We start from the raw sequence: 24,821 nt of genomic DNA, 5'->3' as shown, positions 1-24,821 counted from the left end.
TTTAATTTACTGCTATAACCTGTTCCAGTACTTTAGAAATATCCCTTGACAAGAGTCATTTTCATCATCTTGTTTATATTTGACTTAATCTCTCATATGTTTATTCTGACTTATTTCCTCTTTTGTTCCGAGGGTAGATGAAAATGGTAAATAACGTGTTATTATTCCTCTAATAACCTTCCCAGAATGAAAACTTGTATACCATGTAAAGTAAATGGTGTAAATGTAGAAGACAACATTTCTCTTTTATATCAGTTGCCTGTTGGTGATGGTTGTTTGGATTTATACGTAGGTTGGATCATAAACAGATATTAACTTCGCTGCATTGCTGCGTTTCTAGTGTAGTTAGACCTAGACCTCTTTTCCCCACCTGAGATCTATGTGAGAAACATTTAAAGAGAAATAGAAAGGAGATAGCAAAACCCAGCTTCGACAGAGCAAAGAGAAATTATTTGTGCTAGGCAACAGATGCAATAGCCCTCCCGAGCTCTAAGCCCTGCCCTCCTCTTTATTTATTGTTTTGGTGCCATATTGTTTTGGTGTCATATTGTTTTGGTGCCATTATTGTTTTTCCATGTTATCACCAGTGACCAGTCAGTTACTCTGTGGTAAATCTGGCTCGTTAGCTGATAGAGTCTGCAAACTCTTCTAAAGACTTTCTGTTCTCAGACCTTAGGCAGTCATGTTTCAGGGTGGACAGCGTCCATCCAGCCTCTTTTCTCCCAGGGTCTTGATTCTTCAAAAAAATCATCTAGATGGTTCCTTCCAGCTTTTCCTGATTTGGTGATGGAACTCTCCTCTCCTCACTGTACTTAAAGTCTACCCATCAGAACATGTAATTCAAAAGAGCAAACTCTGTTAAGTGTCATTTAGGGGCGTTTTGCTGCTGGTAGCATATTTCACAACTACCACAAGAGTAAAATGATAATACAGGGTTTGGGGTTTCTTTTTTTTTTTTTTTTTTTTCCCCTTTTCTTACTAATACATCATTTATTTGTTTTCCCTCTGTCAAACCCTGAGCCAACCCCAGGCTGCCTGGGGAGATATCAGAAAAGGAACATATGGGGCAGATAAGATATGGGAGAAAAACCTATGGAAAGTGGAGATGGCTCCTTCACATGGCGAAGAGGATGAGAAAGGCCGCCATCAGGCCAAAGAGCCCCTTGGCCTCCCAGAGGGCAAAGCCCAGAATGGCATAAGAGAAGAGCTTCGGCTTCAGGGAGGGGTTCAATGATGAGGCTCCCAAACACAGTCCCAATTCTAGCCTCAGAGCCAGCTACCCCTACCAAGGCAGCCCCAGCCCCAATGAACTTGGCTGCTGTGTCAATGTCCCTTGAAATGGCGCTGGGTCGGAAGCTGCGGCTGGGAATAAGTGAGGTCAGGGGACGTGGGGCTGCCAAGCTGCTGAGGCTCTCTATGTCAGTGTCTCCTGTGGTTTTAGCACCACTGCGGACAGTGATCCACTCAACAGCCAAGAGGTGCTCCTGCCCAAGAAGGGGGTGGAGGCAAACTTTGCACAGGCGTAGGCTTTCAGGGGATGAGGGGCTGTGGAAGGAGAGCTGTTCCCAGTTCAGAGAAGACAGAGAGGGGCAGCGAGGGGGGTTCTTTTTTCCTTAAGTCTTAACACCAAAAGCACGATAAACAGGGAAAAGAAGAGACAATAGCCACAAAATTTGGGGAAGCTGGAAATGAGAAAGGCAAGTGTGAATGGATGTATCCGACTTAAAGCTGAGTCCTGAGCCAGTAATTGGAAAAGCTGCACAGCAATTGTGTTTGCATCCCAGAACCCTCAAAAAGCTTGGTAGTTGGTGAACATCAGGTACCTTTAGTGGGGGAAGTGATGAAACTAAAAACAGGAGGATTGGTTTAAAACTTATATAAGAAACACTTAGACTCTGAGATCCTCTCCTCTGCTACTTCCAGAAAGGCAATAGCCCTTCCCCGCCAGGCAGGAGTTTGGAAGATTCATCTCTAGGGAACCTGACCAGCCTGAGAGAAGAAACTTACATGAACAAGTCCAATCACATCTCCCTGTACAGAAAGCGTAACTGACAAGTCCTATCTATGTACACAAAGCTTCCAAATAATTGTTTTAATTTTTTTTTAATTTTTAAAGTTTATTTATTTTGAGAATGAGAGAGCACAAGCAGGGAGGAGCAGAGAGAAAGAGAGAATCCCAAGCAGGCTCCACGCCATCAGCACAGAACCTGACGTGAGGCTCAAACTCCAGAACTGTGAAATCATGACCTGAGCAGGGATCGAGAGTCGGAGGCTTAACTGACTGTACCACCCAGTCGCCCCAGATTTTTTAATTAAAAAAAATGTTTATTTATTTTGAAAGAGAGCACATGTACGTGCGTGTGAGCGGAGAAGGGGCAGAGAGAGAATCCCAAGCAGGCTCCCGTGCTGTCAGTGTGAAGGCCATTTGGGGGGGAGGGTTCAATCCCACGAACCATGAGATCATGACCTGAGCCAAAATCAAGAGTCAGACACTTAACTGACTGAGTCACCCAGGTGCCCCCCCCCCAACCAAATTATTAATGAGTGTTCCATTCTTACCTATGAGCAAACAACCAAGGATCATCAGACAACTAAGAAGGTTCTGTAACCTGAAAGTCTCACCACTACAAACAGAAAGAAGCTACTTGGAACCAGACACTATACAAAGAGATTATAAACCTGCCCCTCTGAATAAATTGGTGAATGAATATCTTTGAGAGTTAAGAGAAGAGACTGCATCCTTGAAAGAAAGAATGATGTACTATTTTTAAAGTACTCTTAAAATTTTAAATATGATAGCAGAAAGGAACATTTTAATGGAGGAAACTGAAGATAAAATTGAGGCCGCTGCCCCAAAAGTAGAGTTAAAAAATAAATATATATAGTGCTGGAAAATAAGAAAGAAAATCAAGAGTATCAGCCTCAAAACGTATCATCTGAATAATAGACATTGTAGAAGAGAGAACTAAAAAAATGGAGAGGAGAAAGTCATCAAAGAAATAATTCACGCAGGGCGCCTGGGTGGCTCAGTCGGTTAAGCGTCCAACTTCGGCTCGGGTCATGATCTCACGGCTTGTGAATTTGAGCCCCGCATAGGGCTCTGTGCTGACAGCTCAGAGCCTGGAGCCTCTTCAGATTCTGTGTCTTTCTCTCTCTCTCTGCCCCTCCCCCGTCTCTCTCTGTCTCTCAAAAATAAATAGAAACATTAAAAAAAATTTAAGAAATAATTCACGAAAATTTCTGGATTATAAGGGCCCAGTAAGGTATCTAACTCAATGGATAAAAATCAGCCCACACCAAGGCATGTCATTAATGATATTTTAGAACACCGGGGAAGATGCTAAGCTTTCTAGAAAGAAATAGGTCACATATTAAGGACAAGGAATCAGAATGGCAACAATAGAGGCCAGACAATGGAGCAGTGCCTTTAAATCCTTAGAGATTACTTTCAGTTTAGAATTCTATGGCTAGCCAAAATTTCACATGTAAAAATAGAATAAAGATACTTTATACTGTGTCAGATCTTACCAAGTTTGCTTCCCAAGCATCTATTGAAACCTACTAGAAGAGATATTTCATTAAAACAAGAAAGTAAACCAACTAGAGAAAGACTGACATTCTAGCTTAAGAGCCTGGTAAAGAGAGCACTTGCGTGGCTCAGTCAGCTAAGCCACCTACTTCGGCTCAGGTCATAATCTCCAGGTTCTTGAGTTCAAGCCCCGTGTCAGGCTCTGTGCTGATAGCTCAGAGCTTGGAGCTTACTTTGGATTCTGTGTCTCCTTCTCTCTCTGCCCTTACCCCATTTGTGCTTGGTCTCTCTCTCTCTCAAAGATAAACATTTTAAAAAAGCAATAAAAAAATTTTTTTTAAAGAGCCTGGTAAAGAGAACCAGGATGATGAATTGTGGTCCCATAATGTCAACTATTCAGCAGATCCAGAAAGCAAGCGGCTAGAAGACAGAAGCATAGGGATATTCTTTTTTTTTTTTTTTAATGTTTATTTATTTTGAGAGGGAGGGAGAGAGAGACCATGAGCAGGAGAGGGGCAGAGAGAGATAGAGAGAATCCCAAGCAGGCTCCACACCGTTAGCACAGAGCCCGATGTGGGGCTCGATCCCATGAACTCTGAGATCGTGACCTGAGCCAAAGTTGGACGCTTAACCCACGGAGCCACCCAAGCGCCCCGCATAGAGATATTCTTTAATTTTTTTTTTAACATTTATTTATTATTGAAAGAGACACAGAGCATGAGCAGGGGAGGGGCTGAGAGATGGAGAGACACAGAATCTGAAGTAGGCTCCAGGCTCTGAGCTGTCAGCACAGAGCCCGACGCGGGACTCGAACTCACAAACTGCAAGATCATGACCCGAGCCGAAGTCGGATGCTCAGCCGACTGAGCCACCCAGGTGCCCCCCGCATAGGGATATTCTTGAAGGAAGCACAAGAGACTGTTAACAGTGGTTACTTTAAAAGTAAAAGTGAGGGCGCCTGGGTGGCGCAGTCGGTTAAGCGTCCGACTTCAGCCAGGTCACGATCTCGTGGTCCGTGAGTTCGAGCCCCGCGTCGGGCTCTGGGCTGATGGCTCGGAGCCTGGAGCCTGTTTCCGATTCTGTGTCTCCCTCTCTCTCTGCCCCTCCCCCGTTCATGCTCTGTCTCTCTCTGTCCCAAAAATAAATAAAAAACGTTGAAAAAAAAATTAAAAAAAAAAAAAAAAAGTAAAAGGGAGGGGTACCCGGATGGCAGTTGGTTAAGCATCCAACTTGATTTGGACTCAGGTCATAATCTCACGGCTTGAGATTTAAGCCCTGCGTCCAGCTCTGTGCTGACATCACGGAGCCTGCTTGGGATTCTCCCTCTCTCTCTGCCCCTCCCCTCAAAATAAATAAATAAACTTAAAGGAAAGGTCTGTGAATTGGGAGGAATGGGCAAGGAGGACTTGAACGCTCTCTGAGAAGATACACTCCCCGTCTTTATTTTTAGTATTAAGGCTTTCCATAAATGTAGGGCAAAGGAAGGGTTTCTTTTAGACTGGTGGACCACAGCAGCCCTAGTCTTTTTGCAAGAGCCCTTCCGTAAGAATTTTCTCCACTCCGAGACCTTCATTACCAATAATTAATTTCAGACGGAAGGTTCAGTACTCCAGGCTTCCTCTGTCTTTGACCCAGGAGAACAGGCAGTGAATAGTTTGTTTGTTTGCTTGCCAGAGATCTTATCTTGACCCAGAAGAGCTGATAGGATCAGAAAGCCAGAACTGATCTTTCCTCCCCAGTATTCTTTCTCTACAAAATGGGGGCTGTGGTATCTTAGCCCAAGACAAACGTGGGATTAATATATGTCACGAGTGGAGAAAAAAAGAGGTTGCTTGTTTTAATAATGGCTATATTTCATAGCAAGAAAACCGAAATCACTCTGTAGTGTGTTCTAATCCCCATTCTTTCTTTGCTCTTTCTCAATGTATTTGGATTAATCAGTACAGAGCAACCAAGCCAAATGTCCAAACCACCCACTTTCCTATTCCCAGCAAATAAATTAGAGGGAGGCCAGCTGAAATCTGGGCCAAGAACTTAGCTGACTTGTACGTCTGACTTTTGTTCCATGATCTGAAACTCAAACTAAAGCAAAAAGGAAAAATTTTCCAGATACCAGCCTCTTAGTCCTTCACACACGCAAAACTGATAAACAAACCTGTGAACACAGATGCAACGATTTGGAGAATGATCCCTACAGGCACAAACAGATGCTTTCCTACTGCAGTCTTCCTGAAGTCCATGTTCAGCTTTGGGCTCTAAAACTTGAGTGAAATCAGAGGGACTTTTTAGGATCCAGAAGGAAGTGGTGAAAGGCTTAGAAAACAGGACCTTTGAAGAAAGGTTGTAGGAGACAGATTTTGAACTCAGAAAATAATGTGTGATCAAGAAGAAGCTTGCGGGGCGTGGAGGGGGCTCCCTGGCTGGGTCAGTCGGCTGAGCTCCCGACTCTTGGTTTCAGCTCAGGTCACGATCTCCCAGTTTTGTGAGTTTGAATCTTGCATGGGGCTCTGTGCTGGCAGCGCGGAGCCTGCCTGGGATTCTCTCTCTCCTTCTCTCTCTGCCCTTCCCCTGCTCACGCTGTCTCTGTCTCTCTCGAAATAAATAAATAAGCTTTAAAAAAAATAAAGCTTGGGAATAGCAAATAAGGAGAGAACAAAAGGAAGTAGGTAACAATGGTAGAGGACCCTATTTCGTTTACAGGGTAAGAATTAACTTTCTAACTGCAAAAGTTGTTAAACGCAGAAATGAACAGCTAAGGGAATGTTGTAGAATCCAAGTTCCAAAGAGATGAAGAAGCCTGTATTAGTGTCACTTAGTGTATGGACTAGGGTTCTTTATGGAAAGGCATGGCAGATATGCAGATGTTCAACCACGGTCTCTCCCAGCTACCACAAATCTGATGTTCTGAGCAATTGCCAGAAAGATGAAACCGTTCGGCACAAATTTGGTGCTTCTGCTTGGCCACAGCACCTTAAGTGCGGCTCATTTATCAGCAGAGAGGTACATGCTGCCTAGAAGCAAAACCTGATCCCAGGATCCGGAAACCGTATAAGCAGAGGAGCAGTGAGAAAAGATAGGTCTAAGGGGTCCTGAAAAAGATAAATCTTTTTCTGGCCCTCGTTACCAGGTATGGAAACATTTAGAAAAGAGAGGGAAAATACTTGGAGAACACGTCCAGAAATGAACAAAGATATGGTTGTTATAAGATTGGAAGACGTCGACAGGGAGAGGAAATTGGTTTGTATAATTAGATTGATCTAAGAATTACCTTGTCTTCACAGTATACCTTTCTGTTAAGGAGATGTAACGTCTTCTTTTGCCAGATAAAGACAGAGTGCTTTCCTTTTATAAAAGAACATCGCCAAAGTATACTTCAAGTTACTGGCAAACCCAGGACTAACCTTCAAGCTTTCTCCTCTTGGCCAGTCTATATAGTGGAATAGAGCCATTTCTCCCATCAATATGAAAAGTTTATTTCTTGCCTTGGCTTCTGTTTTAACTGCTAACCTTTATCTCCTGTCCCGCAGCTGGGATGAGAGCAGCTCCATCAGCAGTGGGCTCAGTGATGCCTCGGACAACCTCAGCTCAGAAGAGTTCAATGCCAGCTCCTCCCTCAACTCCCTCCCAACTACTCCCACTGCTTCTCGCAGGAACTCTACAATAGTGGTACGTGAGCTTACAAACACCCGGGCCACTATGTCGAGATGAACCACAGGGCAGACGGCAATGCTGGGTACACGTTTGCACATACACTCACCCAGCCCGTGGGATCTCTTCCCGTGTGCCTTTGGCCAAGTCCTTTTAGAGCTGGCCAAAGGAAACCTGAGGCTACCAAGCAGTCTTAGCTGTGGTCCTAGTAACACCTGTATTAGTGGCCACGCCTACTTGGAGTGATACATCTCTGTTCCGACCAGAGAAGAAAAAGAAGCCCTGAAACACACAGGATGTCTTTTCTCTGGCACACGAGAGGTATAGGTCGAAACCCTGGGTTGACAACACTGTAGAACGAGCAGGGCCACCCAGCAACCAAAATAAATCCCCTCAGCCTCCTTGTTTCCATCCCCAAGACCCTCAGGTCTCACTCTGCTTTTTCTGTTCTCCTCTTCAGCTCCGCACAGACTCAGAGAAGCGCTCGCTGGCAGAAAGCGGGCTGAGCTGGTTCAGTGAATCAGAGGAGAAGGCCCCCAAAAAACTGGAGTACGACAGTGGTAGCCTGAAGATGGAACCTGGGACTTCTAAGTGGCGGAGAGAGCGGCCCGAAAGCTGTGATGATTCATCCAAGGTTGGAGAACTGAAAAAGCCTGTCAGCCTGGGACACCCTGGTTCCCTGAAGAAGGGCAAGACCCCACCGGTGGCTGTCACTTCCCCCATCACTCACACAGCTCAGAGTGCCCTCAAAGTCGCAGGTGAGCCTAGAATAAAGGAAGGGACGAGGGCAAAGTCCTCTTTCTTTGGCTGCTCCTCTTCTTAAGGTCATTAACCCACAGGATGGTAGTAAACATCTACAGAGTGCTTTAACAACAGTCCTGTGAGGTAGGGAAGATAGGTATTACTATTTCCATTTTATGAATATAGAAATAAAAACAAAAAGGGGTGGCAGAGCCCAAACCATACAGCTAATAAGAGGGAGAGGCAGGAGTATGTTATGTTCAGAGACTAGTTTGACCTGCCTGTAGATACTTCCCATTGGTTGTCTTTCTTTCCTCTCCCAAGACTTTTGGCTGGCGTACTTCTTCACAAGGTACTTGCTTGGCCTCCCCGTGAGGTCCCAAGAAAACAAAAAATCAGAATTGCATTGCTCCCAAAGTTGGCCCCTTGGGTAACTTTTCGCCTTAATTGACATTTCCTTCCAGTCTCTACTTACCAGGAGGTGTGGCCATAATCTCGGCTGTTTGTAGCCCCTCCTTTTTGTCCTTCCTTGGCCAGTTGTTAGATGCACTTCTTTCTTAACCTTTGTGGTTGCCTCTTCCATTTTCACCAAATTCCCATGTACATTCCTACTGTAATGGGAGTGGGTCATTTGTTTTTTTTTTTTTTTAAGTTTTATTTATTTTGAGAGAGCACGCACGCACTCGTGTGAGCAAGCTGGGGAGGGGTAGAGAGAAAGGGAGAAAGAGAAAACCAAGCAGTCTCCACGCTGTCAGCACAGAGCCCAACACGGGGCTTGATCCCATGAACTGGGAGATCACGACCTGAGCCCAAATCAAGAGTCACACGCTTAATTGATTGAGCCACCCAGGCGCTCCTGCTGTATTTTCTAGAAGCAGAAAATAACAAAAAGCAAAACAAACAAATGAAAAAAACCCTGAGGCCGCTCCTACCCAGTCTCCTTCCTCTGGCGAGAAATTTCATCAGCCTACATGGTACCTGCTTACCAGTCTCTAAAATTCTATAGTACTTTGGCAATGTGTCCTTTTCCCATGGAGGGAAAGAAAGGGATTTGCCGGGACATTGCCAAGCTATGGGCCAGTTTCAGCCACTCTCACCTCATTTCCCGCCCTCTTACAGGCAAACCGGAAGGCAAAGCTACGGACAAGGGTAAACTTGCAGTGAAGAACACCGGGCTACAGCGCTCCTCCTCTGACGCCGGCCGGGATCGCCTGAGTGATGCTAAGAAGCCTCCCTCGGGCATTGCTCGCCCCTCCACTTCGGGATCTTTTGGCTACAAGAAGCCTCCTCCTGCCACAGGCACAGCCACTGTCATGCAGACCGGGGGCTCGGCCACTCTCAGTAAAATCCAGAAGTCCTCAGGCATCCCTGTCAAGCCCGTGAATGGACGCAAGACCAGCCTAGATGTGTCCAACAGCGCAGAGCCCGGATTCCTGGCTCCTGGCGCCCGTTCCAACATCCAGTACCGAAGCCTGCCCCGGCCAGCCAAGTCCAGTTCTATGAGCGTGACCGGTGGGCGGGGCGGACCTCGCCCTGTTAGCAGCAGCATTGACCCCAGCCTTCTTAGCACGAAGCAGGGGGGCCTTACACCCTCCAGACTGAAGGAGCCTTCCAAGGTGGCCAGTGGGCGGACCACTCCAGCCCCTGTCAATCAGACCGATAGGGAAAAGGAGAAAGCCAAAGCCAAGGCGGTGGCCTTGGACTCAGACAACATCTCCCTGAAGAGCATTGGCTCCCCAGAGAGTACTCCGAAGAACCAAGCCAGCCACCCCCCAGCCACCAAGTTGGCAGAACTGCCACCAACCCCTCTCAGGTACCCGAACTGGGCAGCTTCTTCCCCGTCCCTCTGCTCTTTCTTTGACACATGCCTGTACTCCTTAGACCAAGTGAGGCCTGGCCTACCTACCCACTGTCGCCTCTGGACCTTTGCCTGGCTCTTTCCCCTCCACTCCCCTGTATGCCAAGTTCCTTCTCCCTCTTTCAAAACTCACCTCGTTTATCCTATTCCCTGACCAACCCTTAACCTCGGACGAGTGGGTTTTCTGGGTTTACTTACACATATCTTTGTATGTAAATCCATCTGTGTGTAAATCTACCTGTGTCTCCCACGTGCATGTGCTGTCCCCCTCATGAAGACTGCCTCTTGCTTCTGTCACTCTGTTATTCTGAAAACTTTATTTAATTTTCGCTTCCCTCAGGGCCACAGCTAAGAGCTTTGTCAAGCCACCCTCCCTAGCCAACCTAGACAAGGTCAACTCCAACAGTCTGGATCTGCCATCGACGAGTGAGGCCCACGCTTCAAAGGTCCCAGATCTGCATCCTACAAGCTCAGCAACCGGGAGCCCTCTCCCTTCTTGCTTCACCCCTAGTCCAGCACCCATTCTCAATATTAACTCAGCCAGCTTCTCCCAGGGCCTGGAGCTAATGAGTGGTTTCAGTGTCCCCAAAGAGACCCGCATGTACCCCAAACTCTCAGGCCTGCACAGGAGCATGGAGTCCCTCCAGATGCCAATGAGCCTGCCCAGTGCCTTCCCCAGCAGTACCCCTGTTCCCACCCCCCCGGCCCCCCCTGCTGCACCCCCAGAGGAAGAGACGGAAGAGCTGACCTGGAGTGGAAGCCCCAGAACTGGGCAATTGGACAGGTAGGTGGATAGAGAGACACAACTGAACCTGGGTCTGTCCCTATGGGTCTGGCTCATTTCGCCATTAGTAACACCGTCCTGTATTTGATTGCCGGTCTGTGACTTTGAAAATTTTTTTCACGTACAGTAAGTAATTTCATGTGCTTCACAACACCTCCAGGAGATACGTGGGAGTTTCAAATTACTGTGCTGATAAATTATTATTATTATCACTCTGATAATTGTACACTGGGGACACTAGTGCACAGACATTAAGTGGCTTTTCCAAGATTTCACAAGTAGTTTAACCTGTCATCCAAAGCTTTTGCTTTTTAGGCCAGACTGATGTCTATTATATCACACCTTAATGTGATCTTTTAGGTAGCTAACCACATCCTGATTCCTGAGCAGACATAAACACTTCATATTTCAAGTGAATTTCTCAAGTTGTAAGCACAGAGGAAGACTGCAACTGTCTTATTTTGTTTATAGAGATAAAGGGGTTTGCAGTTTGATGTCCTGTGGTAGGTGTTGCATCCTGTAAACCTGTGGTCCCAAATTCTAGTTTCTAAGATGGACCCACATGCCTCTCTCTCTCTCTCTCTCTCTCTCTTTTTTCTGCACAGCAATCAGCGGGATCGGAACACTCTTCCCAAGAAAGGGCTCAGGTAACCCTTAAATGTGTTTTTCCTTCCCTCTATCTGCGGATCCTGGTCTTTGGGAAAAACTGTAACTTGACCCGTCCTAAGTCCCGGTCATGAATTTAGTGTCCCTTTTAGCCGAGTTCTTTGTGTGTGGTGCCTGTGCGAATGCCTCCTCGCGCCCTACCCAAGCTTAGTATTATGTGTGAGTCAACTTTATAGCCAGAGTTCTTTTTTGGTGACAGAGAGGAAGCAGGTTGGCACATGGGAATCCTACCTACCCTTACCTGTCCTGGCCTGTGCTGTCCCCAGTCCTGACTAAACTTCCTCTCTGTAATTTTCCTCCCCCAAAGTAAACCGGTGGGAGGACAGGCCGCCTCTGGGGTCACTGAGATGGGAAAGAGCAGGACACCCCGGTCCTCCACCAATTCTGCAGCCCTGAGTTCTTCAGCTAGGTGACTCCTGCTCTGTGGAAGCCCACGTATGGAGTCGTAAAGCTCTGTCCTGAGCTCCCGGGAAGAGGCTGTCACGCCCCCTCCATCATTTCAGTCCCCACCTCAGGATGTCACCTCGTCTCTTGCTCCCTCACTCCTTAGGCAGTTCTGTCTGCCCCGTCTTTCCCTTGTCCTGCGTCCAGAACCTCCACACCAACCAAACCTCTGACATCACTTTGTGGTTGCCGGGGCTGAGTTCTTCTGCTCTGTCCTGCAGGTACCAGCTTCAGTCCCAGGAGGAGACCAAGGAGAGGCGACACTCCCATACCATTGGTGGGCTGCCCGAAGCCGACGACCAGTCAGAGCTGCCTTCCCCCCCTGCACTCTCCATGTCCTTGAGTGCAAAGGGCCAGCTTACCAACATAGGTCAGTGTTTCCGGTCACTCACTGTGGCATGGGATGAAGCAGGGGTCACCCTGCAGTGTGAGGCAAGGCAGCTGGACTTTAGGGTTCGTCTCGTATTTAACTCCCACCGCACTGGGTGGCTTCGTGGTGCCTCAGTTTATCCGTCCAAAATCAGATTGAAGGCAAAGTGCTCCAAGATCCTTAAACTGAAAAGTTGCCCCTGGGCACAAGCTGTAAGGGTCCTTGTAGCATCAGAGAGTCTGAATGATGGCGTGGAAAAGCCACAGACCGAGGCCCGGAGATCAAACTAGTGCAAGAAGCAGGCAGTCGTTGCCAGAAAGGAGCTGCCACACTCGGGGCTGCGATACTAAAATGCCGGGCTGGTGGAGAAGAAGGAAGGGACAGTTGTTGATTGCAAACGATGGAATCTGCCTCCAAACTCAGAAAAGTGCAGGCTCCCCGGCTGCTGTGGCTGATCCAGGACCATCCTAGCCCTGAAGGCAGAGCTGGTGGAGACACGTCCTGGCTACACCCTTTCTAAAGCCTAAGGAGAAAGGAAAGCTAGGAAAGAAGGAAGAGACGGCTGATTCAGAGGCAGGGAGGCAAAGAAGCTTCAGGTGGAGGCCTGGCCACGGCACAGGAGCTCACCAGCCCTGGCTCTGGGAAGCAGCATGCCGTGATTGGCTCAATGGGAACCCCTTTAGAACGAGCCCAGGACAGGCTTGTCGTTTGCTGTGTCTTTCTAAATCCACCTCCTGTCTCAGCTGAGTGAAGGAAAGCAGTAAGGGAAAATGAGGACCTGGAACATGCCTGTGGGATGGCTGCGGGCAATTTGAGGAAAAACTAGGAATTAAGATCATTTCGCCTACAGGAGGGAATGATTTCTAAGGCAGGGTCATCTGGTTACCGAAGGGCCATTAAATGGAGGACGGGGCCAGCTTGTTCTCCATCTCCACTGAGGACCAAAGAAGAGGAAATGCGTTAGTGCTGCAGGATGAAGGGGCTGGGCTAAACCGTGATCGCCTTAACGTATTCGAGAGGGCCGAGAGAGGTGCGAAATCTTCCGCACAGGTCTTCATGGAGAGACTAGACATCCACCTGCCTGTGTGGAGGCAAAAGAGTAGCCAAGGGGAGGTGCCTGTGGGAGTGAACCCTGGGAGGCTGTAACCCCAACACGGGAGGGACAGAGGGGAGCAGGTCCTGCAATCGGCAGGGATTCAGCGGAGCCCAGCTTCAAAGCAGATTCTAGGAGACTTTACCTGAGCTCCATCCATCTGACCTTCCAGCCGGATGCTGGGCAGAGAGGGCTGTGTTTCTCGCTGCGTCAGAACCGACCAGTGGCCTGGGACGACGCGGCTCGTGGGGAGAGTCTCGCTCCCTCCCATAATGCCGAGCCCATCGGAGCCCATGGCCTGGCCCCCTTCTCTAGCTGCCTCTTTGTCATCATTCAGATCTGAGTCTTGGCCCGAATTCTTAGTCCTCCCAAGCTGCCAGGTGTATTTTACGGAACCACGACATCCCATTTTCATCGGCACTTTCAAGTGATGTGAAGGTTTCAGAAAAGCGACAGTTCCCGGGCAGGGCTGAGGGAAGGTCTTTAAAATAGGAAACGCTGTTCTCCCTTTATTCCCGACAGCAGGGTCCTTCTCCGTTAGGGCTCGATCTCCCCAGGAGAGACCCCACCCCTAACCCCCAGCTGCCTGCACACTCCCACTGCCCCACCTCGCCCTTCCTCTCCTGCCCTCTCACCATTTGCCTCCCATGCTCCTGGTGCTCCATTTCCCAAGGGACCCAGAGAGCTGATGACCCTGCCTCTTCTCCTGCCCTCCCCCTCCCTCCCCTGTCCCCCTCCCCTCTGTCCTTCCAGTGAGTCCCACTGCGGCCACCACGCCAAGAATCACCCGCTCCAACAGCATCCCCACCCACGAGGCGGCCTTCGAGCTGTACAGCGGCTCCCAAATGGGGAGCACCCTGTCCCTGGCCGAGAGACCCAAGGGGATGATTCGGTCAGGATCCTTCCGAGACCCCACGGACGACGGTGAGACTTCATGCCAGCGCGGTTCACGCTCATTCCAGCTCTGCTGGGCCCCCTCACCTGCCACCACCTCCACTACCACCACCACACACACGTACATGATTCACAGAACATCGAGTTCGGGCCATTTCAGTTCTTTCTTCCCATCCCTTTGAAGGGTCTGGGGGCCCAGAAACCTTGGGTGGCACCGTCTGGCGCTGGGGCTTTGGGATGGAGCATTTGCCATTGGGGCTGGGGGCGGGAAATGGAGCGTGGAAGGGTTACATGGTACCCCTCGGAGCGCTCGGAAAACTGCAGCTCCTACCCTCCTCGTTCCCCCAGTGGTCTTTCTCCCCCACAGTCTCTCAGAGTATGTGACAAGATCAAGGGGCATAATGGTAGCTCTTAAATCCTGAGGAAGACCTCGGCATCTCATTCCTCTTTGAAGAATGTTCCATGGGGTGCCTGGGTGGCTCAGTCGGTTGAGCGTCCGACTCTTCATCTCAGCTCAGGTCTTGATCTCAGGGTCGTGAGTTCAAGCCCCGCGTTGGGCTCTGCGCTGGGCGGGCGTGAAGTCTACTTAAAAAAAAAAAAACAACAGTTCCAAAGTTTAGCTTCAAGGAGGGCCCTGTGGTTGTTTGTGATGATCTGGGTGTGCATGGTCAGAGCCTGGAAGATGGGGCTTTACCAGAGAGCAGACTTCCGGTTGTTATTTGCAGGACGCTCAGCCTGGAGGCATCCTTGCAGAAGCTGCTGTAGTTGTGTCAGTAGGGCTATTGAATCATCAGAACGAGTATTTTATACTTCAGTACGGTTTTCATCTGAACGGTCCGGTCCCCAGAGCTGAGAAGATAAGATGACGCCTATCCACGAATATCTCCTTTCCCTCTCCCTGAACCCTCGTGCCCCTCGGAGCAGGTTGAGCAAGGGCCCGCCATCCCCAGGCTGCCAGAAAAATGTAGCCCGAGGGAGGAGGCTAGCTCTGCTCAGGACCTCGCCTCCTCAGTAGACACCTGCTTGCTCTGGGCTGTTGTCATAACCAACCTGTTTGCTCCAGATGCCCTCCAGAGTCAGAATCCAAACTCCTGCCTTAGGGCTCTGCCCTGAAACCCCTTATCCCTGGAGCCCTCTGTTAACTCTGTGTTCTGCTTCTCTTTCAGTTCATGGCTCAGTGCTGTCCCTGGCCTCCAGTGCCTCCTCCACTTACTCCTCAGTAAGAGCGTTACTTCTCTTCCTCCCTCATCCCCTGTCTCCTACCATTGCTCTGCTCCCTAGGACCTGTGTTGGGTGGGTAACTAGTCGAGGAGGGGGGCGGGGGGGCAGGGCACTGCTACCTATTCATTATGCCTTATGGATCTGGGGTGGGTCGGGGGAGGCGCCTGGAGCTCGGAGTGCTTGGTTGTGCATCGGTTCCTCAGTGGTCCCTATGGCCTCACCACCAATTCCTGAGCAACTCTGGTGCCTTTTGTTCCCCTCCTTTGAAAAATCGATAGTCCCCTTATGATAGAGCCCATTCTGTGCCAGGGTTAAGTGAGAAGCATCCGTGGCAAGGTGGGAGGGGTAGGTTTATAGGACTCCAGGATCCTCATAGCCTACAGAATTTACCAGATGTTTACTGGGGGGGATTGGGCACACCGCATTTTGCTGTGAGGTGTAACTCGGGCCTTACATTTATTTTGCCCCTAATTCTTCACTCCTTCAAGTTAGTGGCAGTAAGGATTAGCCTTCAGATCAACCTGAGTTTCATTTCCTAGCCTTCTTGGCAATGACAAAGTTGGCTAGAGATGAGCTCCAGAGAAATCTTTTATGTGAACCCAAGTATAGGGTCTCAGCTCACCTCGTGAGGGGCCAGGGCCAAGAAACGGAGTTTCAGCCTCTTCGTACCTCTGAGTCACGCTTCTTCAAGTTCTCTGCCCTGCCACTGGGGCCTGGCTTCTTCACCTCCATAGTAACCACCTCCTTCTCTCTTTCTCTCCTTCTGTGCTCCTTCTTCAGGCTGAAGAAAGGATGCAATCTGAGGTAGGGTGCAAAGCCTTTGTCTCGGCTTGTTAACACCTCTGCACCCCATTTTGCTTCCAGATCTCCGACTTCTTCTGCCACCATAAGTTTGTATTTCTCTCCCTTTCACAGCAAATCCGGAAGCTTCGTAGGGAACTGGAATCGTCCCAGGAAAAAGTGGCCACCCTGACATCTCAACTCTCTGCCAATGTGAGTGCCATAAAGTAGGGGAAGACCCAGGCTGTTAGTTTGGCTGTAAGTCAGATAAGTTCAGCCAAAGGAGGGGAATTCTCTCATAAGGTATCCCCTGGGCTTAGATTCCAAGGGAGTGGGTCCCGTTCATAGCTGTACAACAGAGGATTTGGTGACTGGCCTTCCCTTCCTCAGAGTCTCAATTTTTATAAAGAACTGTTTTTCCCCCACTGTAATGAATAGGTATGGATATGTTCGTGCCCAGTGGTCTTTGAACTCCCTAGAGACAGAAAGGATTATCAGTGGTTCTGCATGGAGGTGGGAACAACCTTGCCATTGGCCATGGACAGAAATAGTTATGTATTATAGAACCCTTGGTACTCTTTTGCTGCTGCCCTGGGGTATGTTCGTGTTTTTGTTCACACCGCATAACCGGGCGGGCACAGAACTGGCTGTTAGCATTCTGTCTGGGTGAGCATGGCACCACTTAGAAACACAGTTCTCGTTCTAGTCCGGCTGCTGCGCTCGCAACTGCCTTTTCTTAGCAGTCTCCTTGGGCAGGTGGCACAAATGACCTGAGCTCTAGGTTGGGAGCCAGGATTCTCTGCCCTCAGCGTGCCCTCCGTCCATCCAAGAAGAATGAGTTTCTTTCTTTCTTTAGGCCTTGGTTTTTCTACCCTGTGAGATGGGGGGAAATGAAGCCACCTCCTCTCCCTAGGCTGTGGTAGTTTCTCCCCTGTGACCAAGTTGCAAACAGAGAACATAAGAGCCATTTTCCCCCAAAGCTGTAAACAACAGCTGAGCCGGATTTGCAGGAGCTTTCCAAGTGTTCACACAAAAGTAACCATGTCTGCAATTTCCGCAGTAGTTTCTGGGGTTTTTTTCTTGTCCCTTCCTCTCTGGGGAACCCAGCTGTCAGGCCTGAGGTCTTCCTTGGGATCAGGTAGAAGACTCTCTACCAAGATTTTGCATGTTTCCATCCCGTTTCAGCAGCCGATCCCTCACCACGCTCATTATTCTCTTTATCCTCTTTTCCCAAACCTTCAGCTAATAAGTTGTGCCCTCGCTAGTTTGTTTGAAGCCCATATCAAGCACCGTTTTCCACTCTTGGAGACCCATAAGAATTACAATTCAAGCAAGAACCGTCGCTTCCTTCCCATGTGCCCCACCCACCATGGCCAGTGGCCTGGGTCACGTCCTGCACACCCCAGGAAATTCACATCTGGGAGATGCTGGGGGAAGAGACGCCAGGGAGGCAGAGAACATTAGTGTGTCTGATTCATTTACACTGAATCTGTCAGCCATCATGCTGTCAAGGCTGGGTGAAAGCCAAGAAAATGAATTTAGAAGGTGATTTTTCTTCGAACAGGAAGTTCCCTTTGGCTAAGAGAGAACAAATAGCCAGACGTGACGGGTTCTGAATTTGAGACGCAGATTTCTGTTGAGGGTCGGAATCCCGTCCTCAAGCAGGAGACAGTGATGCCAGGACTCTGCAGGATCCCTTGATTCCTGATCGAGCTTTTGTTGTGTTCCATGTAACTTCCCAGCAGCCCACGCTGAGGACACACCCTAGACAGGGAAGGGCTGCAAGGCACTTCTACTTCTCCCAAGTGCCCGCCTCTCTCTGGCACCACTGTTTACCCTTCAGGTCTTATAGGCACCCTGGTGAGGTTGAGGGTTAGGGAAGGTCCAGAGGAGGGAGAAGTTGTGTAGGAGACGAGAGGAAAGCCCATCCAGAGCAAAGGGCCCAATGCGCCAAGACAGCACACAGGAAGCTGACAGTTCCTGGGGTTTCCCACGAGTAGATGTCTGGGGACTCCAAGCAGTCTGTTCACAGGGATGTGGAGAAGTGAGTAAGAGGCAACCTGAGGCCACGAAAACAGGAGGCACCGCTGTTTGGTACAGTAGGTGAAAGTCAACGGCTCAGGGTCGTGACATAGGTCTGCCACGGAACCCAGGCCTAGATAGATTCAGGGTACATGTGTGTGAAAGAGGCAGGTCACACAGGCCCAAAGGGATTGCCTCCAGCCACTGTCAAATGAAAGAAGCCTCCAGGCATGTTTCAAGGGCAATACGTATAAACTAGAGTTGGCCCAACAGGGGGAGAGAATCATTGGTTCACAGGTAGTGACAGGTGTCACAGACATACATCCTAGAGCTTTGGATGAAGGACTTGCCCAAAATATGCCTGTCACTTCTGGCTAGGGTCGCTGACTTGGTCAGATATCCTCCAGTGATGGCTGTTCCTCCATTCCTAGCCCCCTGCTTCATTTCCTGCACCTTTCTCAAAGGCTGGAGGGCTAGCTCCTGCTCCTAGTGGCCTTAGCTCCACCCTCCCCAGCCAGCCTCCTCCTCATGAAATCCACCTGACATCTAGTGGCCAAACTGTGGAATACCCCTGAAGTTTCCTGAGCTCCTCCTCTCCAGCCCTGCAAAGACAGCCCGAAGAAACCAGGAACTAGGAGACGCAGGATGGAGTTAAGAACAGACGGCACTTGAGAGCAGAGGTGGAAGGAAGCACCAGTTTATGCTGGGAGGTGATTTAGACCCATGGGGGCCAGTCCGCCAGACAACGGAAGAGTTAAACCAAGATAATAGGAATGTCCCAGAAGAGCGAGGGACAGTCCCACCTCTGGTGATGATAGGTACCAGGACCCAAGTCTCCTAGAGCCTCCAAAAACCTGCCCTACCCTAATGCTCTCTGTGCCACGTCATCATTCAGGAAGCTGGTCCCCACCAGGAAATCTCTTCAGGCCAGAAAGGTGTTTGAATTCCACCTTGTCTGCTCAGGGAAATCGATGTTTAAAAATCACCAAAAAGTTTGTCAGCAATGGTCAGTGCTGAGACACAGAATATCAGCTCAAACTACTTCCCATAATAGGCTTTTCTTTTCCCAAGCCTCAGGCAACGTAGGAACCTCCTGACATGTTTATTTCAGGCTAATCTAGTGGCAGCTTTCGAGCAGAGCCTAGTGAATATGACATCCCGTCTCCGACACCTGGCAGAGACAGCAGAGGAGAAGGTAAGGGAGCTGGGAGTTCTCCTGGCATACAGGCTAAGGCTAACCTCACCCCCTCTCTCCTGAGCACCAGGTTCTCCCTCCCTTCCCATCACCCTGAGTTCTCACCGCGCCCCTCAGCACAACTGCCCCGTCCCCTGCCTTCTCTATCAAGTCTGGTGGAATTCCAGTGCCTCGCCTGTTGCCTGGCGCACAGTAGGCGCTCCTAATCCCAACGAATGACACTATTGTCATATCTCTCCTAGGACACCGAGCTGCTGGATTTACGAGAAACCATAGACTTTCTGAAGAAAAAGAACTCTGAAGCACAGGCAGTCATTCAGGGAGCCCTCAATGCCTCAGAAACCACACCCAAAGGTAAGACATCCAACCTCAGGTTGAAGGAGAACAGGAATGGGGTTATTGGAAATTTTTACCTATGCCTATAATATGCTGGGTCCCATATCAAGTTTTTAGAAGGTGCGGGCCCTTTGATGCCTTTCAGTGTGATGCTCTGGACTGGTCAGAGCCAGGGGCATGATCCTCCCATCCCTGGGGATGAGGGAGAGTTGAGCAGACCTGCAATCCCCATGGGTCTTCCCCCGAACCTTTAGGACAGAGCCCAAGAGCCGTCAAAGACAATCATTAAAAGAGCACTTTATTCTTAAGAAACCAAAGGTAAATCCAGGGGCACCTGGGTGGCTCAGTCAGTTGAGCGTCTGACTTCGGCTCAGGTCATGATCTCACAGTTCGTGAGTTCAAGCTCCACATCGGGCTTGTTGCTGTCAGCACGGAGCCCACTCTGGATCCTCCCTCTCCCTGTCTGCCTCCCTCTCCCCTGCTTGCACTCTCTCAAAAATAAACAAAACATTAAAAAAAAAAAACAGAAAAGAAACTAAAAGTAATCTTACCATATGATCCAGCAGTCACACTCCTTGGTATTTACCCAGAGGAGCTGAAATTTTATGTCTTCACAAAAGCCTGAATGTTTATAGCAGCTTTATTCATAATTGCCAAGACTCGGAAGCAACTGAGATGTCCTTCAGTAGGTGAACGGATGAATGAACTGTGCTGTAACCAGTCAATGAAACATTACTCAGCATTAAAAAGAAATGAGCTATCAAGCTATGAAAAGATACGGAGCAGTGTCAAACGCACGTTACTAAGCGGAAAAAGCCGATGAGAAAAGGCTGCGTGCTGTATGACTCCAACTCTGTGACATTCTGGAAAAGACAAGGCTATGGAGACTGTGAAAAGATCAGTGATTGCTCAGGGGGCAGGCAGGGGTGAATAAGCGGAGCACAGAGGATTTTTAGGGCAGCAAAAGTACTCTGGATGATACTGTAACAGGGACTACCTGTGAATGTATTTGTTCAAACCCGTAGAATGTATAACCTCAAGAGTGAACCCTCATGTCAGCTGTGGACTCTGCTGATAATGATGTGTCTGTGCAGACTCAGCAGTTGTAACAAATGCATCCGTCTGGTGGTGGAGGCTGAGAGTGGGGGAGGCTACGCATGTGTGGGGCATGGGGTGATATGGAAAAGCCCTGCCCCTTCCTTTCAATTTTGCTCTGAACCTAAAACTGCTCTACAAAATGAAGCCCCCAAAATTAGCACTTTAATAAGGGAAGGGAAGCAACAATAATATAAAAGCAAGGAGGGGGACAAAACATAAGAGACTCTTAAATATAGAGAACAAACTGAGGGTTACTGGAGGGGTTTGGGTTGGGGGGTGTGGGCTGAATGGGCAAGGGGCATTAAGGAGGACACTTGTTGGGATGAGCACTGGGTGTTATATGTAGGGGATGAATCACTGGAATCTACTCCTGAAATCATTATTATACTATATGCTAACTAACTTGGATGTAAATTTTAAAAAATAAATTTAAAAAAGTTAGCACTTTACCTTTTTATATACACACACATATATATTCTTATTTGATCCTCCTTTCTGTTCTCCAAGGGTGATGCAGTCTACTCTTCAAATGAGACAAAGATCACATGGGTTACATGGGGCTCAAATGACAAGTTAGCCTTGGCATTTAACAACCAAACAGTCAAGTTTGCTAGAGAAAGTCAAGATGAGTAGTGGTCTGATGCCCCCAAATCCTGCAATCTCTGACTCCAGGCAGGCTTCCAGGGTACTTGGATGGTCCTCTAACTTGCCTGCAGCCTGTTTTCCTTTTTAGTCCACTATCAGTGGTCCCCAACTTCTTTTTTTTAATGTTTATTTATTTTTATTGTGAGAGAGACAGAAAGAACATGAGTGAGAGAGAGGGAGAGAGAGAATCCCAAGCAGGCCCCATGCTGTCAGCACAGAGCCCGATGTGGGGCTCGATCTCATAAATCTGAGATCATGACCTGAACTGAAATCAAGAGTAAGACACTCAACGGACTGAGACACCCAGGCGCCCCAGTGATCCCCAACTTCTATCAGTGTTCTCCAGCCCCTTATTCCACCATTGACCTGCCTCACTCTGAACATAGACTCTGCCTCCTCCTTAATCAAGAAAATAAAACATTTTCAAGTAAGAACTCCATGGACTCTTCCCCCACTCCATCAGTTTATATTCATCTAATCCTTACTTATTTTTCTCCCATTTCCTTAGAAGGGGCTGCCCTTTCTGGCCAAGAGGGATCCCTTATCTAATGCTTGGGGATGCTCCCCCTAGCATTGATGTCCCCAGAACACATACACATACTTTTCTACATCTTTGACCTCTTATTCCCCATTCACTCCTTCCTCTCTGCTTATAATGCGGCTGAAGGCTCATTTATCTTTAGAGAAGAAAAAAGATGTATCTACCTACATCCCTTCTAATTATAATCTTCACTCCTTCCTTCACCAACTTACCCTCCACTCCCCTTTCTCACCTAACCCTACTCTAATTTGCTTCCATTACTATCATCCTACCGAAACTGCTTTCACTAAAATCACCAGGGACCCCCATTTTTCAAACTTTAATAATTTTTGGTACTTATTTTACTTGACTTCCGTAAAATAGACATAGTACCTAACCAGACGTTTGTTGTATCAAATCAGAAGAGCTCACCATGGTGTGAGGCATATAGTAGGTGCTCAAAAAAAAAAAAAAAAAAAAACCCTTTCACACACACACACACACACACACACACACACAGAGGCAATACACCAAGGTTTCTAAGATCTAGCCCTGTTAGGCCTCCTTTTTTTCATTACCTTCAAAATATAAATATAATCAGATTTTTAAAACGTTTTTATTTTGAAATAATCACACACTCACCTGTAATTACAAAGAAATGGACAGCCAGTCTCCTCCAATGTTAACATCTTGCCTACTGTAGAACGATGCCAGCAGATTTGTTTTTTCATAGCACTTACTATGATACCCTGTTGAAAGAGGAAGTGGAGGGTTAGATCGGAGATAGGGAGCTAGTTGAGTAGATGTTTGCAGCTGTCCTTCTAGAAACAAGAGCTGTTCAGTGAAGATGTGGGTAGTTTCTGGTTTATTTTCTCACTCTCTCCATGACCAGAAATGCATAATAATTTTTAAAAATCTGATTATATTTTGCCCTTGCTTCAAAATCTCTGTTGTTCTTGCTCATTACCTATGGCACAAAGGCAAATATCCTTAAAAAGGCATTTAGGGCTCTCCCTGACCTGGCCTGAACCTGACCTCCACCCCCACCTCTTGCTGTGCTCCCTGTGCTGCTTCCCATTCCAGTCTGCCTGAGGTTCCACAAAACAAAGCCAGAGCCCTGCACAGGGCCTCTGCATGTACTTTTTCTTTGGCCCTAAGTAGTTTTCCCAGTGTTCCTGTCTGAAAAACTTCTATTCTTTCAAGACTCAAACATTTCCTCCTTGGTTAACTTTTTCCTTCCCTGTGGTGGCAATGTGGGTCATTTTTTATGCCATTCCAAACCTTCTCAGGGAGCTAAAAGGATTTTCTACCCATCAGATAAGAAAATGAAAGCTCATTTAGGTTAAATGCAGGACAGTGGCTAGTTATGCTTGGCCTTGGAGCACCAGGCAGGCAAGTATTACAGGGGAAAAATCATGAAAAATGGTACGTTGAGGGGTGCCTCGCTGGCTCAGTCTGTGCGCATGCGGCTCTTGATCTTGGGGTGATGAGTTCGAGCCCCACATTGGGGGTAGGGTTTCCTTAAAAAAAAAGCAGTAGGTTGATGTCTCCATCAAAGTATTGAGAGCAAGCTTTCATTAGGCCTTCTCAGACCTAATCAGGCTGAGTTCATTAGTCTGTGTACTGCTTTTTATCCTACTAGACTGGAAGCGTCTTGAGGAGAAGAAGCATTTCTTAACTTACATTCTTACTTTTTTTTTTACCTTTAGCATTTTTTTTTTTTAGTATATGTGCTGCCGAAGCGAGCACACCTTTAGCATGTTTTTAACGTTGAAACATGATTGGCACTCCATAAATGCTCGTTGACAGAAATTATCCAGAAAATGAAAAATGTGGCTGTAGGAGTTGGTTGGTACCCTTCTCGTCTACGTTTGGCAGCTAGACTTGCCTTAAGTCTCATGTCTTCTTTAAATCTACCCTGTGTGTGCTTCCCATTTGTTCGTGGCCCCTAGAACTCCGGATCAAGAGGCAGAACTCCTCAGATAGCATCTCGAGCCTCAACAGCATCACCAGCCATTCCAGCATTGGCAGTGGCAAGGACGCTGATGCAAAAAAGAAGAAGAAAAAGAGCTGGGTAGGTATAGGTTGGGGGCGAGAACTGTGAGGAGCCATGGTGGGCCACCTCCACCTCAGCATAGGGATTGGCTCCTTCCAGAACCAACCAAGATATGGTCCCTTGGGGTTAACACAAAGCCCCAGGTATCTGCTCAGAGCAAAGTCTGCTAAACTCTCCTTTGATCCCAGTCATACCCCACTTGTACCAAGGCCATCCCTCTAGCCCTTAGGCAACCCACTTGCCTTGGGTTCTCCATGCCTTCGATTAGATCCAATGTAATTTGGCAACGGAAAGAAATCTCTAGCAGGGAACGTCCTATCAATCCCCTCGCCCATTTCCTTCTCTACTACGGAGAGAAGATTTTCTGAACAAAGCCATTCATGCCCGATGCTCCTGGAAGCCATTTCTTCACTTTTTTTGGAGAAGTATTTATGGAACTTTCCATAATACTTCAAAAGGAATCTTTATATTATTGTTGACTAGTCCAGACATAGTTCCCCCCACCGACTCCCCCAGCTGGCTCCTGATAGCCCTAGACTGACTTTGGATGACCTTTCTGCAATTCTATAGGCAGATCTAAAACACTTTTAGCTCCTCTGCTGCCTATGGGAAGGAGAGGATCCCCTAATGGAGATGTCTTGCTCCTCTGTCCCCTGTTCAATGGCACTGGCCCCCAAAGCTTTGTGTAGCACAGATGGGTCCCAGCTGTGTGAAATGAGTGATTAAGTGTTGCTTCTTTTTTTTTCCCTTCAAAATGCTGACTTCAAATCCCTATTTTTTTCCAGGTCTATGAGGTAAGAGACCCAGTTCCTCTCTCCTTGTTTTCTCTTTCCTTTTGCCATACCTTCCCCATTTCCAGAGCAACTCCCTCCCTTAAAGAAAGAGCGGCCACTCATAAAACTAACCGTAACAACCACCCCA

The 24,821-nt window shown here is 48.1% G+C and overlaps 1 protein-coding gene and 1 pseudogene across 8 annotated transcripts in view; one reads left to right on the top strand and one right to left on the bottom strand.

Moving 5' to 3' along the window:
- Positions 1-24,821, top strand: part of NAV1 (neuron navigator 1) — a 247,045-nt gene that overhangs the window by 205,661 nt on the left and 16,563 nt on the right. For 5 of the 8 annotated variants that reach the window (XM_053909067.1, XM_053909068.1, XM_053909072.1 and 2 more), the window contains 13 exons: positions 7,057-7,195; positions 7,638-7,935; positions 9,038-9,731; positions 10,117-10,560; positions 11,166-11,207; positions 11,892-12,040; positions 13,887-14,057; positions 15,194-15,246; positions 16,029-16,052; positions 16,164-16,241; positions 19,162-19,245; positions 19,488-19,599; positions 23,797-23,918. In XM_053909067.1, coding sequence (XP_053765042.1) covers positions 7,057-7,195; positions 7,638-7,935; positions 9,038-9,731; positions 10,117-10,560; positions 11,166-11,207; positions 11,892-12,040; positions 13,887-14,057; positions 15,194-15,246; positions 16,029-16,052; positions 16,164-16,241; positions 19,162-19,245; positions 19,488-19,599; positions 23,797-23,918 — 2,410 coding nt within the window. The remainder of the gene's footprint in view (positions 1-7,056; positions 7,196-7,637; positions 7,936-9,037; positions 9,732-10,116; positions 10,561-11,165; positions 11,208-11,891; positions 12,041-13,886; positions 14,058-15,193; positions 15,247-16,028; positions 16,053-16,163; positions 16,242-19,161; positions 19,246-19,487; positions 19,600-23,796; positions 23,919-24,821) is intronic. The other 3 variants (XM_053909069.1, XM_053909066.1, XM_053909070.1) reach the window with 3 other exon arrangements.
- Positions 885-1,577, bottom strand: LOC109256253 (ATP synthase F(0) complex subunit C2, mitochondrial-like; annotated as a pseudogene).

Source organism: Panthera pardus, unplaced genomic scaffold, assembly GCF_024362965.1.
Source record: "Panthera pardus isolate Hobbes unplaced genomic scaffold, ASM2436296v1 HiC_scaffold_21, whole genome shotgun sequence".
NCBI lineage: Eukaryota > Metazoa > Chordata > Mammalia > Carnivora > Felidae > Panthera > Panthera pardus.
Note: the sequence above shows the minus strand (reverse complement) of the source record. Positions and strands in the feature narration are given on the sequence as shown.